Source organism: Carcharodon carcharias, chromosome 2 (assembly GCF_017639515.1).
Source record: "Carcharodon carcharias isolate sCarCar2 chromosome 2, sCarCar2.pri, whole genome shotgun sequence".
NCBI lineage: Eukaryota > Metazoa > Chordata > Chondrichthyes > Lamniformes > Lamnidae > Carcharodon > Carcharodon carcharias.
This window is the reverse complement of record NC_054468.1, coordinates 14,483,175-14,497,835: the sequence shown is the minus strand read 5'-3', so window position 1 is coordinate 14,497,835 and position 14,661 is coordinate 14,483,175. Positions and strand designations below refer to the sequence as shown.

The 14,661-nt window shown below is 45.8% G+C and overlaps 1 protein-coding gene across 4 annotated transcripts in view; it reads left to right on the top strand.

Annotated features, from left to right (window-relative positions):
* The window catches only part of LOC121273482 (neprilysin-like), a 248,314-nt gene that overhangs the window by 47,438 nt on the left and 186,215 nt on the right, over positions 1–14,661 (top strand). For all 4 annotated transcript variants that reach the window (XM_041180668.1, XM_041180654.1, XM_041180674.1 and 1 more), the window contains exons 3-4: positions 1,523–1,558; positions 5,090–5,251. In XM_041180668.1, the coding sequence (XP_041036602.1) occupies positions 1,523–1,558; positions 5,090–5,251 (198 nt within the window). The remainder of the gene's footprint in view (positions 1–1,522; positions 1,559–5,089; positions 5,252–14,661) is intronic.

Genomic DNA, 14,661 nt, shown 5'->3' with positions numbered 1-14,661 from the left:
GTGTTAGGCTGCCAATGATGGGAGAAGTGGGTGCGGGGCAGTGAGAGGTGGGCCTCATGTAATGAAACCTCCAGTAATACACATAGCTAGAGTTAACAACCCTTGTCCTGTTCTGATGTTGAATGCCAGATAATAATATTTCTATAATAAGTGGATACAGTGTAATACTTAGAAGAATGAGAATGAGAAAACCTTAATATTAGTATTAGTACTTTTCTCATTAGTAGAGGGGTCAATAACCCGGGGACATAGATTTAAGGTAAGAGGTAGAAGGCTAAGAGGTGAGTTGAGGAGAAATTTTTTCACCCAGAGGGTGGTGGGAGTCTGGAACTCACTGCCTGAAAGGGTGGTTGAGTCAGAAACTCTCGTAACATTTAAGAAGTTTTTAGATATTCACTTGCATTTCCATAGCCGCCAGGGCAATGGGCCAAGCGCTGGAAAATGGGATTAGTGTAGTCAGACCTTTGTTGACTGGCATGGGCTCGATGGGCCAAATGTCCTCCTTCTGTGCTGTAGACGTCTATAAGTCTATGAGCTTACATTGTAACTCCTGCTCTAACAGCACTGTGGGTGTACATACACCACATGGACTGCAGTGGTTCAAGAAGGCGACTCACCACCATCTTCTCAAGGGATGGGCAATAAATGCTAGCCTTGCCAGTGATGCCCACATCCTATGAATGGATATATAAAATAAATCCCTTTATCATTTTCAACACCTTCAACTGATCACATATACACAAGGATATACAAGCCAGGTTTGTGCAGCTCCACCTAACAAAATTCTATTTACCTGCGTCCTGAAAGGAGGAGAGAGAGAGAGAGAGAGAAGTGGAAAGGTTTAGGGCAGGAATTCCAGAGGGCCTGTGCAGCTGAAGGCATGACCAGCAATGGAAATCGGAAATGTGCAAGAAGCCAGATTTGGAGGAGTGCAGAGATCTTGGGAGGTTGTCGTGCTGAAGGAGGAAGCAGAGATAGGGAGGGCTTGAGTCCATGGATGGATTGAAAACAAGTATAAGAATTTTAAAATTGAGGCATTGTGGCCCAGAAGACAATGCAGATCAGTGAGCGCGGGAGTGATGGGTGAACAGGATTTGGTTTGAGTTACGATACAGGCAGCATTTTTGAACAAGCTCAAATGAACAGAGGCAAAAACAAGAGAAAGGAGACTTCTGTTCGGTACTTGTATGCACCTTTAATGTAGTAAAATATCCCAAGATGTTTCAGGAGCATCTTATAAAACAAAAATTTTACACTTAGTATGGTAGTATCTTAGGCACAGGAATGGAGGCAAGAATAATACTAATAAAATGAGTTGAATTCACCTTTTATAAATTGGAATACTCCAGATCTGTGAGTTTGAATTTAGTCTGACAGGAGGTCGTGTCTTGAGGACAATAGCTCAGTGAAAATGATCTTGGATAATTGGAGTGTATATAACAGAGATTGTAAAGTCCAATTAATTAGAATGCCATTGGATTATGCAACCGCTCATGATTGTTTTCCTTCTGTTGCTCCACAGATAAAACATGTACAGCACCATCGTGTGTAGCAGCAGGTAAGTCCTCTGAAAAGAAAGAGCAAAGTGCTCTTAAAATGCCTATCCGCTCTAATAATTTTGTAAAGCACAATGTCAAACACTTTGTAAAATCCCAAGTTAACTGGGGGCAAACAAAGCAAAAGAACGGTGACATTGGTTGTAGAAGCTACACATGCTGTCCTCTGCAGGAAAAAGGAACATGTCCAGGTATTGCACCTTTATTCAGTTAAACAAAAGCCTCAGGGACAATTGTTCCCTACATTCTCCAAGACAATTCCTCGATCAATCAGAGTCGACTAGCCAACCAATCAGCACCCTTTTCTCATACAGTATACATTTTTGCTCACTTTGAAATTTGTCATTCTTGTGTGAGTGCAAGATGAAAAGCTTCTACAGCATGATTTTTTTCCCCTCTCAGCAATAGTGTCATTGTCTTTATAGAATATAGACTTTTAGAATGGCGCTCCACTGGCCACTGCACTGCCACTCCATGTGGCAGCTGCCCCATCTCTTTCCCACTCTCCTCCTCACTCCAAACTCTGAATGCAGAACCACATTGGCAAATGGCACCTTCAGGGCAATGAGCCTCTGAAGCTCCTAGCCCTGCCTCCAGTCGGTGCAGCAGACCTGGGGGACATTCTTTTGGTAACAGGCCCTCTCTCTGGCCTTGCCTTGGGACTGCCACTAAACTTGCTAGCCCTTTTCCATACAGCCTTTCAGTTTCATTAGACAGTTGAAAGCATTGACTGCCACTGAGGTATGAACAAAGGAAACAACTTACTGAGCAAAAATAAAACAATGTCAAAGCAATAAAGTAAAAATTTTTAAAAAGTGTAATTAATAAAGATGATCATTAGAGTGTGAGAGGGTCAGAATGTGTGTGTCCAGCTCACTCCCAGTCTCAGGGTGTTTACTCAATCATCCTCATCCACTGTGTGACTGGGTGAGAGTATATGTTGGAGTGTGGGCGTGAGAGTGAGTGAGAATCCTGAGACTGGGAGTGAGCCAGACATAAACTCACACACTTTCACTGTCTCTCTCTCTCACCCACACGCACATGCACTCTCTCACACACCCATTAACACACACACACATACATCCTCCCTCTCTCTCTCACACACACACACACACATACATCTTCCCTCTCTCTCTCTCTCACACACCCTCCCTCTCTCTCTCTCTCTCACACACACACTCTCTCTCTCTCTCTCTCACACACACCCTCCCTCTCTCTCTCACACACGCACACACACACACACACACACACACATACTCTCTCTCTCTCACACATACACACACACACACATCCTCCCTCTCTCTCTCTCACATACACACACATCCTCCCTCTCTCTCTCTCACACACACACCCTCCCTCTCTCTCACACGCACACACACTCCCACATACTCACACATACACACACACACACCGTCCCGCTCTCCCTCTCTCTCTCACACACACACACACACCGTCCCGCTCTCCCACTCTCTCTCTCTCACTCACACACCCTCCCTCTCTCTCTCTCTCAAACACACACACACACACACGCGCACACCCTCTCTCACACACACATTCTCTCCCTCACACACACACACTTACATACCCCCTCCCTCTATTTCTCTCTCACACACACACGCAGACACACACACACCCTCCCTCTCTCCTGCTCTCTCTCACACACACACACCCTCCCTCTCTCTCTCTCTCTCTCTCTATCTCTCACACACACACCCCCTCTCTCTCTCTCTCTCTCACACGCACACACACACACACACTCACACCCTCCCTCCCTTTCTCTCACACACATACACACCCTCCCTCTCTCTCACACACACACACAACCTCCCTCTCCCTCTCACACACACACACACACACCCTCCCTCTCTCTCTCTCTCACTCACACACACACACACCCTCCCTCTCTCTTGCTCTCTCTCTCGCACACACACTCTCCCTCTCTCACACGCACATACACACATCCTCCATCTCTCTCTCTCACACACACACACACACACAAACACCCTCCCTCTCCTTCTCTCGCACACACACCGTCCCTCTCTCTCTCTCTCTCTCTCACATACACACACACACACCCATTCTCTCACACCTATTCTTTCTCTCACACACACTCTCTCTCCCTCTCTCCCTCACTCACACACTTTGTCTCTCTCTCTCTCTCTCACACACTTTCTTCCTCTCTCACATGCATACCCCTCAGCAACGAGTCCCTTCAAATCCCACCTGGGTTCCGTGACCAATCTTTTCCCACCACCCCCTGGGCCCCGGCAGCCTCTCTCTTCCCCTCACCGGCCCCCGTCAGCCACTCTCACTCCCCCAGCCTTGGCCCCCACTGGGGCCCATCTCTCTCTGTCCCCACCACCACCACCCTCCAACCCCTGAAATCCTCTCTTTTCCCTCCACACATTCACCACCACCAGTGTTCACTGCTCCGCCAGTCACAAACTGTTGCTCTCCCATGTTTGCTGTTGATAGGCTCATCCCCGCCATTTTGAAGAGTGGCTCTGGGGGCCACAACACTGGGCGTTCGTCGGCTGGATCCGGCCCGCAGGCTGGACAAGCCTGAGTTAGCCCCTCGAAACATCCCAAATATCTGGAGAGGCCACTGTCAATTGGCTGATTAACAGCCTTAATTATCTCTTGCTGTCGCTCAGTTTAAAGCTGATCTGTCTGCCCTCCTGCACCTGGGAGCTATGGTGGAACAATTTTGGAGATTTGGGCCATCATGGACCCACTGCAGTTTACCGGCCCACCTGCCTTTAGTCCCGTTGCCATAGGATCCAGTAAAATTCTGCCCATGGGGCATGTCTTCCTCTGACTCCTGTTTGTTGTAACATTGAGGTGTTGAGTCTGGGGGGTGAGGTATAAACAATTCAAGTCCGAGGCTGATAGGTTTTTGTTAGGCAAGGATATGAAGGGTTATGGAAGCAAGATGGGCAAATGGACTTAAGATATGAATCAGCAACAGTCAAATTAAATGGTGGAACTGACTCTAGGGGCTGAATGCCCTCTTCTGCTCCTACTTTCCTAAAGTCATTTTGTACTCTTAGCAAAACCGAGCACATATTCTAAAACAAAAAGAGAGACTTACATTTATATAGTGCCTTTCAGGACCACCGGCCACCCCAAAAGTGCTTTACAGCCAATACTGTGCTTCTTGAAGTGTAGTCACTGTTGTGATGTAAGAAGCACAGCAGCTAATTTGTGCAGAGCCAGCTCCTGCAAACAGTGATGTGATCATGACCAGATCATCTGTTTTTTTTTTGTAATGTTGGTTGAGGGATAAATATTGGCCGGTGCACCAGATTTAACTCCCCTGCTCGTCTTTGCAATGGTGCCATGTGCTCGTTTATGTCCGCGTGAGAGAGAAGCAGCCATGGTTTAACGTCACGGCCAAAAGACAAAATAAATGATTAATCACATCGCTACTCATAGCAGCCAAAGAAACCCTTAGCTTAATGTTCTTTATACACTGTCCGGTTTTTATGGAAAAGTCAGCGTCCTGTTTAACCTTTCTCCATTTCCCTGCTCAGCTGCACGTATCATTGGGAACATGGACCAAGCTGCAGACCCTTGCAACAATTTTTATCAGTATGCCTGTGGAGGATGGTTGAAGAAGCACATCATCCCTGAGACCAGCTCCCGCTACAGTACCTTTGACATTCTGAGGGACGAATTGGAAGTCATCTTGAAAGGTCAGGCCATGTTTTTAGTGATCTAACAATAAGGTTGAACAGCCTTAAACAAGCTACCCAGGCTACGTGGTCATAGTTAATGCATTGAAGAATTTCAACTTAGAATCAAAGAACAGTTACAGCACAGAAGAAGGCCATTCAGCTCACAGGCTCTGTGTTGGATCTCTGAAGGACAAATTGTACCACTTCCCCCACCATCTCCCCGTGCCCTGCATATTCTTCCTTTTCAGCTATTAGTCTGATTTTGACTTGAATGCTTCAGTTGAACCCTGCCTCTACCACACTCTCAGGCAGGGCATTCCAGATGCTAACCACTCGCTGCGTAAAAAAGTTCTTCCTCATGTCGTCATTGTTTTTGTTTTGCCAATTACCTTAAATCTGTGCATTTTTGTTCTTGAACCTTCCACCAATGAGAACGGTCTCTCCCTATCTATTCTGTCCAGACCTGTCATGATTTTAAATATCTGTATAAAATCACCTTTCAATCTTCTCTCCACTAAGGAGAACAGACCCAACTTCTCCAAGCTTTCTACGTAACTGAAGTTCCTCATCTTTTGAACGATTCTCGTGAATCTTATCTGTACTCCCTATAAAGTCTTCATATCCCTCCTAAAGTTCAATGCCCAGAACAAGATGTGATACTCCAGCTAAGGCTGAACCAGTGCTTTATACAGGTTTAATGTAACTCCCTTGCTTTTGTACTCGGTACCCCCATTGATAAAGTCCAGGATGATGTAGGGGAGATGGTGGTATAGTGGGATCAACACTAGACTAGTACTCCAGCTACCCAGGGTAATTCTCTGGGGACCTGGTTTCAAATCCCACCATGTCAGATGGTGAAATTTGAATTAAAAGTCTAATAATGACCATTGTTGTAAAAACCCATGTGGTTCACTTTAGGGAAAGAAATCTACCAGCCTTACCTGTCTGGCCTACATGTGACTTCAAACCCACAAAAATGTGGCTGAGCCAAGCCATTTAGTTCTCAAGAGCAATAAATGCTGGCCCAGCTGGTGATGCTCACTTCTGATGAATAAAAAAAAGTAAGAGTTATTGACCACTCCCTTAACATGTGCTGCTACCTTCAATGATAATTCAAACCAATCATTATAATTACTCTTTAATTCTTGCATCTCTCTGTAATCTTCTTGCAAATTTGTTTCCCTACATCTTTCCCACTAATTGATGCCTTAGACTACACGCTTCCAAAAAAAGATTAAAGACGTTTTCGGTCCCGTTAACAAATGATAAATTTGTGTGTGGCAGGGAGGCGGGGGAGGGGGAAGGGGGTTGGTGAAGGGATTGGTCAGGAGGTCGGGGAAAGTGCTGTGGATTTGACAGTGTCTTTTCCAGCTATAATCCAGGCTAAATTGATGGGATAAAAAATTCCTTCACCTGCCCGTAAGATGTGAGGGCTCAGTGTGAAATGAGGTCGGCCAGACTCCATCTAGTTCCCACAGCAATGGGGCCACAGGAAAAACAAGTTCACGAGTTGGCCCTAAATTTGTAACCTTAGCCCAGGAGGATGGCTGGTGTGGGAAGTAGAAACACAACAGACGGAGATAATAGTTTTCCAAGGTTAAAACTGAGGCACGCTGTTGGTGTAAAGTAGCGGGAGTTTTATCATACCTATAGCTATGCTGCATTGGATTGGGAAGTGTTTGATGCCCAGGTGCCTGAAATGTGAAAAATGCTCAGTCTGCCAGCTGTAGGAGGGGCTAGTGGACGACAGTGCAAAATGGGCAATAGTGAATCCGTCACCTGTTTGACAGCTTGTCCCACTTCCTTTCCCACAGTAAAGGGTGCGAGTGTAGATCACGCAACCTCCAAGATCAATTTCACCCCTCCCAACCTCTCAAGGTTTGTCCACTTGCTGAATACAATCTTCTCCAAAAGCTTAGTTTCTATCCTCATGTGGAATACCCGAGAGCAGGCACTTAGAGGGCAAGTTTCCAGCGACCTTCTCCCAATTTCGTAACTTCAAGGCAATCCCTGAAATTCCTGTGTGTGTACAGAGTATCCACTGAACTGTGGCCAAATTTAACATGTTGGAACTAGGATGAACTCCAAAGACATTCACCACCACCACCCACCCCCACCCCCCCACCCTCACTCATCAATTTGGACCCTGAACATACAAGCAATTGCAAAAAAAAACTATGCTCAATTAGATTAGGTCTAGGGGAGATTGTCTTATCAGCTTTGTGATTTGCACCCTCAGAACCTGCTATCTGAATCAATGGTTACAAGGTGCAATTATATTTTCCTCAAGTAGTGAAAGAAAATGCTCACACTGCAACTCAGAATGATAGGTTACTATTTCAGATGGAACCTTTCACCACATGGGATTATAGGATCATGAAAAGCAGGAGTAGGCCTTTCAGGCCCTTGAGCCTGTCTGCCATTTAATTAGACCATTGCTCACTGACACTCAGCTCCACTCATCTGCCTTTGTTCCCCCAATGCTCTTACCTAATGGAAATCCACCTGTCTAAGTATTGAAAGCCCCAAATGGCCCAGCATCCAGGGCCACCTGGGGGAGAAAGTTCCAGACCTGTACTACCTTTTGTGTGAGAAATTTCACTCCTCAGTGATCTTACTCTAATTTTAAGATCGTGTTGTCTTGTTCCTGATTTTCCCCATGTGAGGGAATGCTTTCTTCCCAGCCAATCTATTAAATGCCTTGAACATTTTAATCATCTTGATCAGATCACCCTTCATTTATAATTGGCATAGTCAGATTGGAGAGGCTCTTTGCAGGACTGATACATAAACTGGAGAGTTTAAATCCAGAATGTGCCAAATGTTTTAATAAGAAAGGTGACAGAAGGTGTTAATGGGGTTTAAATAGACTTTAAAAAGCTGCAAATAGTTATGTAAAAAGGCTATATTTTGTGCAAAAGTCATTTGATCTAGCCAGTGGAGACTTGCATCTGGTAAAAGCAAAATATTGCGGATACTGGAAATCTGAAACAAAAACAAAAAACGCTGGAAAAACTCAGCAGGCCTAACAGTATCTGTGGAGAGAAAGACAGAGGGAAGAATTATCCCCCCATTGTGGGGTGGAGTTCCAGAGCTGGCGTGGGCAGGCGTGGGCAGGCGGGTCAATTAAGGAGCAATGCGCTCCCTGTGCAGGTGGGGGATGGGGTGGGGGGCGGGGGGTGGGGGGGGTGGTGGGGTAGGTGGATTCCCTCAGCCGAGAGTGAGCTCTTTCACGCATGCACACAAAAGAGTGCACTGATCCCCCTGAGGCTAAATGCCGCCTCAGGGAGATGGGCTCAAAATTTAAAAATGTCACAGAGACAAATACAAAATTTCCCTGACATGTCCCCTCAATCACATGAGTTGGGACACATCCATCACTTTCATTCAAACATTTTTAAAAAATGGAAAAACCCTCATGAAACCTCATCCTGCCCGTGGACGAGATTTGATGCTTTTTCCTAAGCCCACCAGGGCTCGCGGCCTGCCCGCCAACCTTAAGGTTGGACGGGCAGGTCCATTAATTATATTAAGTACTTTGTCAATGGCCTCAGTAGGCTGTTGACAGGTTGGCGAGTGCGCAGCTGATTTGGCTGAGCCCCTGCCCACCTGAAAATTGAAATGAGGCGGGGGTGACGTCGGGAGTTCCACGTGACATCATCCCGCGTCATTTCATTCATCAGCGAGCGGGCCCCGCCCCCTGCTGGCCGACCTAAAGATCCTGCCGAGAGTTAACGTTTCGAGTCCATTTGACTCTTCTTCAAAGCTGACAGACTTGCATCTGGGCTGATTCATGGCAAATAAAGGAAACATGGAAAAATGCAGCAACACTGCATTTTAAAAGTTAAATTAGGAGATGCTCATGGTCAGGTGTAAGAGGTCGAGCAGAAAATTGAAGGAGACCCAGTTGTGTTTGCCTTCTCTTCCTCTGTGACCAAGTGGGTAGCAATGTGGGACCAGCACCTATGATTTTGAATCCATCAGTTTAAATGGATGGAACATCCAAGGTTCAGCGGGCCAGTGATCTGAGTATCACTCCTTGTCGAGAGTGCTCAATTGTGGAACGAGCCCGACTATTCCTGAAGATTATGCTGTCCTACATTTATCAATAGAAGCTCCAAGTTATGCCACACAGATTTACATCTTTTTAATCACAAACAGTGTGGTTAGTTTGCCCTGTGAACGAAGGCACTTCTCACATGCAGCAGACTCAGTGAACTTTGATTGTGACAGTGTTTTAAAGGTCATTAGTAAATGCTGATGAAAGGTTAACTGATAAGAGTAGGCCACACATTTTTACCACGTCAGTGGAATAAAGCATTTTTCAAACTGAAGCCTATGAAGTTGCTGTCATCACCTTTCTGCCTAACCTTGTAATGTTCATCATTATTTTAATGGATACAGTTTAACACTGTACGTGGATAAAAGGGAACTGGTGGATATCGTATATTTCGATTTTCAAAGTCTATTCAGTAAGGTGCCACAAGAAAGGTTGTTGCACAAGATAAGGGCTCATGATTTGAGGGCAATATCTTGGCAAGGATACTGTTTGAAGGACAAAGAGGCAGAGAGCAGGAATTTTTAAAATTCATTAAAGGGATGCGGGCTTCGCTGGCTGGGCCAGCATTTATTGCCCATCCCTAGCTGCCCTTGAGAAGGTGGTGGTGAGCTGCCTTCTTGAACCACTGCAGTCCATTTGCTGTAAGTACACCCACAGTGCTGTTAGGAAGGGAATTCCAGGATTTTGACCCAGCAACAGTGAAGGAATGGTAATATCTTTCCAAGTCAGAATGCTGAGTGGCTTGGAAGGGAACTTTCAGGTGGTGGTGTTCCCATATGTCCAATGCCCTTGTCCTTCTAGATGATAGTGGTCATGGGTTTGGGCAGTGCTGTCTAAAGAGCCTTAGTGAATTCCTGCAGTGCATCTTCTAGATGGTACACACTGCTGCTACTGTGCGTTGTTGGTGGAGGGAGTGAATGTTTGTGGATGGGGTGCCAATCAAGTGCACTGCTTTGTCCTGGATAGTATCAAGCTTCTTGAGTGTTGTTGGAGCTGCACTCATTCAGGCAAGTGCATTGCAGCACACTCCTGACTTCTGTCTTGTAGATGGTGGAGAAGTGTTGGGGAGTCAGGTGAGTCACTCGCCACAGGATTCCTAGCTTCTGACCTGCTCTTGTAGCCACAGTTTTTATATGGCTAGTCCAGTTCAGTTTCTGGTCAATGGTAACCCCCCAGGATGTTGATAGTAGGGGATTCAGCAGTGGCAATGCTCTTGAATGTCAAGGGACGATGGTTGGATCCTCTTTTGTCTGAGATGTTCATTGCCTGGCACTTGTGTGGTGTGAATGTTATTTGCCATTTGTCAGCCCAAGCCTGGATATTTTCCAGGTCTTGCTGTATTTGGACATGGACTGCTTCAGTATCTGAGGGACTGCGAATGGTGCTGAACATTGTGCAATCATCAGTGAACATCTCCTCTTCTGATCTTAAGATGGAAGGAAGGTTATTGATGAAGTAGCTGAAGATTGTCAGGCCTGACAATCAGGCCACTATCCTGAAGAACCCCTGCAGTGATGTCCTGGAACTGAGATGATTGACCTCCAACAACCATCTTCCTTTGTGCTAGGTATGACTCCAGCTAGTGGAGAGTCCCCCCCACCCCCCCCGCAATTCCTATTGACTCGGGCTCCTTGATGCCACGCTTGGTCAAATTTATTGCCCTTGAGAAGGCGGTGGTGAGTTGCCTTGAAGCACTGCAGTCCATGTGGTGTAGATACACCCACAGTGCTGTTAGGGTGGAAGGTCCAGGATTTTGACCTAACAGCAGTGAAGGAATGACTATATATTTCCAAGTCAGGATGGTGAGTGGCTTGGAGGAGAACTTCCAGGCGGTGGTGTTCCCATCTATCTGCTGCCCTTGTCCTTCTAGATGATAGTGGATGTAAGTTTGGAAGGTGCTGTCTATGGAGCTTTGGTGAGTTTCTACAGTGCATCTTGTAGATTGTACACACTTCTGCTACTGTGTGTGGGTGGTGAAGGGAGTGAATGTTTGTGGAGGGGGCGACAATCAAGCGGGCTGCTTTGCTTGGATGGTATCAAGCTTCTTCAGTGTTGTTGGAGCTGCATTCATCCAGGCAAGTGGAGAGCATTCCATCACTCCTGACTTGTGCATTGTAGATGGTGGACAGGCATTTGGGCATGGACTGCTTCAGTATATGAGAAGTTGCAGTGATGTCCTGGAGCTGAGATGACTGACCTCCAACAATCAAAACCACCTTCCTTTGTGCTAGGTATGTCTCTTATCCACGGAGAGGTTCCCCTCAATTCCCAATGACTCCAGTTTTGCTAGGGCCCCTTGATGCTACACTTGATCAAACACAGCCTTGATGTCAAGGGCAGTCGCTCTCACCTCGTTTCTGGAGTTCAGCTCTTTTGCTTATGTTTGAACCAAGGTTGTAATGAGGTCAGAAGCTGGGTGGCCCTGGCAAAAGGCAAAGTGAGTGTCAGTGAGCAGGTTATCAAATGCCGCTTGATAGCACTGTTGATGACCCCTTCCATTACCTTACTGATGATGGAGAGTAGACTGATGGAGCAGTAATTGGCCAGCTTGGATTTGTCCTACTCTTTGTGGACAGTACATACCTGGGCAGTTTTCCACATAGCCGGGTGGATGCCAGTGTTGTAGCTGTGCTGGAACAGCTTGGCTAGGGGAGTGGCAAGTTCTGGAGTACAAGCCTTCAGTACTATTGCTGGAATATTGTTAGGCCTCATATCCTTTGCAGTATACAGTGCCTTCAGCCATTTCTACATCTCACGTGGAGTGAATCAAATTGGCTGAAGACTGGCATCTGTGATGCTGGAGACCTCCGGAGGAGGCCACGATGGATCATCCACTCAGCACTTCAGGCTGAAGATTGTTGTGAATGCTTCAGCCTTATCTTTTGCACTGATGTGCTGGGCTCCCCCATCATTGAGGATGGGGATATGCTGCCTTGATTTCAAAGGCTGTCACTCTCACCTCATCTCTGGAGTTCAGCTCTTTTGTCCATGTTTGAACCAAGCTGTAATGAGGTCAGGAGCTGAGTAACCTGGCGGAATCCAAACTGAGCGTCAGTGAGCAGGTTATTGCTAAGCAAGTGCCACTTGATAGCACTGGTGATGACTCCTTCCATCACTTAACTGTTGATCGAGAGCAGACTGATGGGGCAGTAATTGGTTGGATTAGATTTGTCCAGCTTTTTGTGCACAGGATGTACCTGGGCAATTTTCCACATAGCCGAGTAGATGCCAGTGTTGTAGCTGTACTGGAACAGCTTGGCTAGGGGTGTGGCAAGTTCTGGAGCACAAGTCTTCAGTACTATTAAATGAGTCACTTTTGGCTTGACAGGTTGTTTTGAGTGGGGTTGCACAAGGATTATTTTTTGGGCCACAGCTATTGACAATTTATGTTAATGACTTAGATGAATGGGCCGAGTATATTGCATCCAGATTTGCTGACAATATAAATCAAGGTGGGAAAATAAGCTGTGAACAGGATACAAGCAAAGCAGTATAAAAATAAATTATAAAATGATAAAACATAAATTAAGGTGATCAATAAGGTGTGGAAATGTGAGGCTATTCACTTTGGTAGGAAGAACATAACAATATTTTTTAAATGGTGAGAAGCTATTAAATGTTGGAATTCAGAGGAATATAGGAGCTCTTGTATCTAAAGTTAACATGCAGGTACAGCAGGAATTTAGGTGAGAAATAATATGTTGGCTTTTCTTGCAATGTGATTGGCTTACAAGAGTAAAGAGGTCTTACTGCAATTACAAGGGCTTTGGTGAGACCACAGCTGGAGTAGTGTGTAAATACTTTGGTCTTTCTAACCAAGGCAGGATATACTCGACTTTGATGGGGTGCATCTAAAGTTTCACTAGATTAGTTCCTCGGATAAGAGCATGGTAAAGGATAAGTCATGTCTGAAGAATTATTTGAAGAGGTGACTAAAGTATTGAGCAGAGGAATGTCTATGGATACCATTTATAGGACTTCCAGAAGGCATTTAATAATGTCCTTCATAAGTGGCTTGTCGGAGATTAATCACACTGAGGTATCATTTCATACGTAGAAACCCCATTTATTACTTGTGCACAAGGGAGACATGCACAATGAGAGCTACTGTACAGTCTCATGGCAGAATACACGCAGACTTGTTAAAAGCATTTTTACAGCCAATCAGTAAATTTTGCACAAACCTATCCCATATTTACATATGTTAACTGACCAATCCATGTTCCAGTAAATTTCCATTTCCCTCACAACAGATGATTGGTTACGTAGTTGCTTATCACAACCCTGATTACATTTGGCCTGAGAAAGAACAACATGGAATGTCTCAGGGCTCATCCTACAACTGTGGTCAGACAAGATGGTATTGTTTCTCAAGGTTGGAGTATTTTTCTCTTAGGCCTAGGCATACAATTCAACTTCTCCATTAACCCTTCCAGCACCAAATGGGCTCCCTGCAGTTGCCTAGGCCACCACACTTCCCCCCTTTTGTCCCAAAAGGACAATCCACCGCCCTTAGCTAAGTTCTGTGTATCCTAGTCACTGGGCTTCATCCTCAGTGGGGTCCTGATTTCTGAGGAGAGGGAGGGAATAGATAGCTGGCTTGCCACAAGTACTCTGGAGGTTCTGTAGTCAGCAGAGAGGATACAACAGAGGACAAGCTGAATAACTACATCCAGGACAATGAGTAGGGTAAGGCCTATGACAAGTTATTTGAGGAGTGTTTTAAAAAGGCCCCCAAACCACCCGCCGATGTTAGGGAGCCACCCTCACCAATCAAAGGATGGGAAAATGAGTACAAATCCAACATTTAGTTCGATCGCCTTCTGAGGTGACGGCCTGAATTCGTTGAACCGCGGAATTGGTCATCCATGCCCCCCGCAAGGGCCGCGCAGGACAGGATCCAGATCAGAGTCCACATTCTGATGGCTCAGTCAAGGTTCCTGCTCAAGCACTTTGGTCCGTGGCAAGCGTCCACTTGATTTGTGAGGTGTAGATCCACAAAGGTCGTCCTTCAACCTTCACGGCCATGCGGGTGGTGAGCAGGACTTGGAATGGTCCCTCCCAAACAGTTCTTTCTCCTGAAGGTCTTAACCAGGACTAGGTCTCCGGGCTGGTATTGATGGCAATCTTCAATGGTGGGCTTTTTCTGAGCTTTTAGTCTTTCCACTGCCCCAGTAGAATGGGGGTGGTATGGGCAGGAAAGGTGATGGTTGCATTGTAAGGCCTTCAGCAGTTCCTTTATCACTTTAGCGATAGAATGAGGCCCACTATCACTTGTTAAAATCCCTGGTATTGTAAACTTGGGTATGTATTCAAGCAACAACAATTTTGCAACAATAATAGCATCATTTCGTCGAGTGGGATATGC